Source organism: Dendrobium catenatum, unplaced genomic scaffold (genome assembly GCF_001605985.2).
Source record: "Dendrobium catenatum unplaced genomic scaffold, ASM160598v2 original_scaffold_147615, whole genome shotgun sequence".
In the NCBI taxonomy this organism is placed as follows: Eukaryota; Viridiplantae; Streptophyta; class Magnoliopsida; order Asparagales; family Orchidaceae; genus Dendrobium; species Dendrobium catenatum.
The window spans coordinates 1-2,607 of NW_021466045.1; the positions used below are offsets into that span (position 1 = coordinate 1).

Consider the following 2,607-nt stretch of genomic DNA (forward strand, 5'->3'; position numbering starts at 1 on the left):
TTTGCAAAAAAAAAAAAAACATGATGCAAAGTATTCCAAATGTAAGGGATTTAAAAATTTTAACATTTGTTTTGATGATAATTAAATGCAGAATAAATTTTTGGTGAATTCTCTTTTCACTTTATAGTTCAATTTTGTTGTATCCTAAATTTGATTATGGTCAACTAAATTCCAAAATACACCACAATCTAATTCTGCTCTCATCACCAATTGTGTCGGTAGTGATCACCACCCATCACAGTCCGTTGCTGCTCTTCACCCCACTACTAGCTATTGGTCCCATTAGTATTAGGTTTTAGATTTTACACATTATCTTTGGGGAGAGCATTGCGAGGCAAGGATTCGCACGTATCCTTTGAAGGGAGTGCTAGAGAGAGAAGTGATAGAGAGAGAAGCTCTGGGTTTTAGGGTTTTGGCGCGCTTCTTTGTCTTCCCCTCGGCCGTCTGGCCGTCATGGCGGGCAATCTGCATGATTTTCCCCCGCTTCCTGGCAGTGCTTCTTTGTTAGGAGTTGCTCCTTCCTCCGCCAGCTCTTTCTTATGCTAGCAATCTCTCAGCTCCTCCTGCTAATCGCGAGGAGTGGCCGATGTCCTTCGTCAACCCGACCAAAAAACTTTCCTTTGCTGCTTCTGAGCTTACCGAAGGTAAAGATTTGTGGGATCTTTGCCTTGTGGGCTACTCTTTGGGTCAAAGACCGTATTACGAAAGACTTCTTACGACGATGAACAAGGCGTGGAAGCTTAAAGGCTCGTTCTCGCTGCTTTCTCTTGCTGATGATTTTTTTCTTCTGAAGTTCACTTACAGTGAAGATTTTGATATGATCTGGTCGGGAGGACCTTGGTTTCTCCTTGGCAAACCGTTCTTCCTTCAGAAGTGGAATTCGAAGTTCCAACCAAAGCGAGATGAAGCTGCCTCTATCCCTCTGTGGATTAAAATTCTCAACCTCCCCCTTGCTCTCTGGACACCATCAGGTATCTCGAAAATTGCCAGTTACATTGGCATTCCTCTTTATGTGGATTCTCTTACCGCCAAAAGAACACGACTTACTTTTGCTCGAGTGTGTGTTCAAGTTGACAAAAACTCGGTTTTGCCAGACGAAATTCCATTGGAAATTGATGGTGATGATTTGGTTCTCAAAGTAGTCTATGATTGGAAACCGTCGAAATGTGATGGATGCGGTTCTATTATCCATCCTTATGCTCTGTGTCCATCTAACCCTTCACCCAAGCCTTCTCTTCCTCCAAAACCTGCTTTTAGGGGCAGGAGCACGAGTCGGGCTCCTACTGCTAGAGGTAAAAGATCCCCTTCTCGGCCCAAGGTTAATTTTCTGGTTAACCCTCCTCTAAATATTAATTCTGCTTCTACATCCCAACCCCTGCCCACGACACTTCCTCCTTCTCAACCAGCCACAGATCAGCCACCTACCACTGAAATTGCCAATGAACCTCTTATTTCTCCTCCTGACAATACCACATCTCTCCCTAATCTGAATTTACCGCATGAAGAATCTTCCTCTTCGGGTCAATCCCATCCACTTCTTCTTCTTCGTCCCTCACAAGTGGTTTTAGCTAATAGCTTCGCCTCTCTTCCAGTTGACAATTTGGATAATTCGGAAGAGGCTAAAGATGATGAAGTTTATTCTTCCTCTGCTTTTTCCGAGGAAGTTCTCCCCCCTCCTCTTCCTCCAAAGCTTCTCAGCCCAACTCCAAAACTCCTTCTAACTCTGTTTCCTCCCCTGACAAAAAAGCCAAGCCAAAGACGGCCAAAAAGGCCAAAAAACCCAAGTAACCCATGTCCTTGCCCGCTATCGCTGCTTGGAACGTTAGAGGGTTTAATAACCCGACCAAAGCCAAGTTGTGTAAAGATCTCATAGCCACTTACAGTCTCAAAATGCTTTGTATTCTTGAAGCAAAAATTCACAATTCTGTCTCTCATGATCCTTGGTTTCTTTTCTCTCATACTTTGTTTCACAATGAAGAAAGTTATGATAATTTTTCTTTCTCCAACCCCGGTAGAATTTGGCTTAAATGGGATGCTTCCCAGATTTCGTTTTCTCCTCTCTTTACCTCTTCTCAAGTTGTTCATGGAATTGTGGAAGCTGGGTCCCTACCACCTATCTATCTGTCGGTGGTATATGCAGCTAATGAGTTGGCTGATAGGAGATTGCTTTGGGAGGATCTCTTGAACCTCTCGGTGGGGCTGGAGCACCCGTGGGTTGTCATGGGTGACTTTAACTGTTGCCGGTTCGAAAGGGAAAAAGCAGGTGGGAATCCTCTGCCTGCTGATCGTTTGGGGGAGCTTAATACCTTTGTTTTTTATTCGGGCTTGCAAGATCTAGCTTCTGTGGGGTTGTTTTTTACCTGGCACAACCAAAGGACAGATAATCCTATTCACATTAAGCTGGATAGGATGCTTGTTAACCATGCTTTTCTGGATCTTTTTCCTTCTGCTTTCTATAAAGTGGATTATCCCTCTGGCTCAGATCATTCACCTCTTATTCTGTCTGCTAATCCTTTGAAAAGGAATTTCTCAAGGTTTATGTACAAGGCTTTTTGGGCTAATATGGATGGGTTTTGGGAAGAGGTTTTAAAAGCTTTTGATAGACAG

The 2,607-nt window shown here is 43.6% G+C and overlaps 1 protein-coding gene across 1 annotated transcript; it reads left to right on the forward strand.

The window, feature by feature from the left end:
* Window positions 1–586: 586 nt before the first annotated feature.
* LOC110098381 lies at window positions 587–2,583 on the forward strand (the record flags this gene model as incomplete). The annotated part of the gene is made up of 2 exons (XM_020825200.1): window positions 587–1,784; window positions 1,910–2,583. Coding segments are annotated over exons 1-2 (1,872 nt in total), but the record flags the coding sequence as incomplete, so codon positions are not given.
* Window positions 2,584–2,607: the final 24 nt, after the last annotated feature.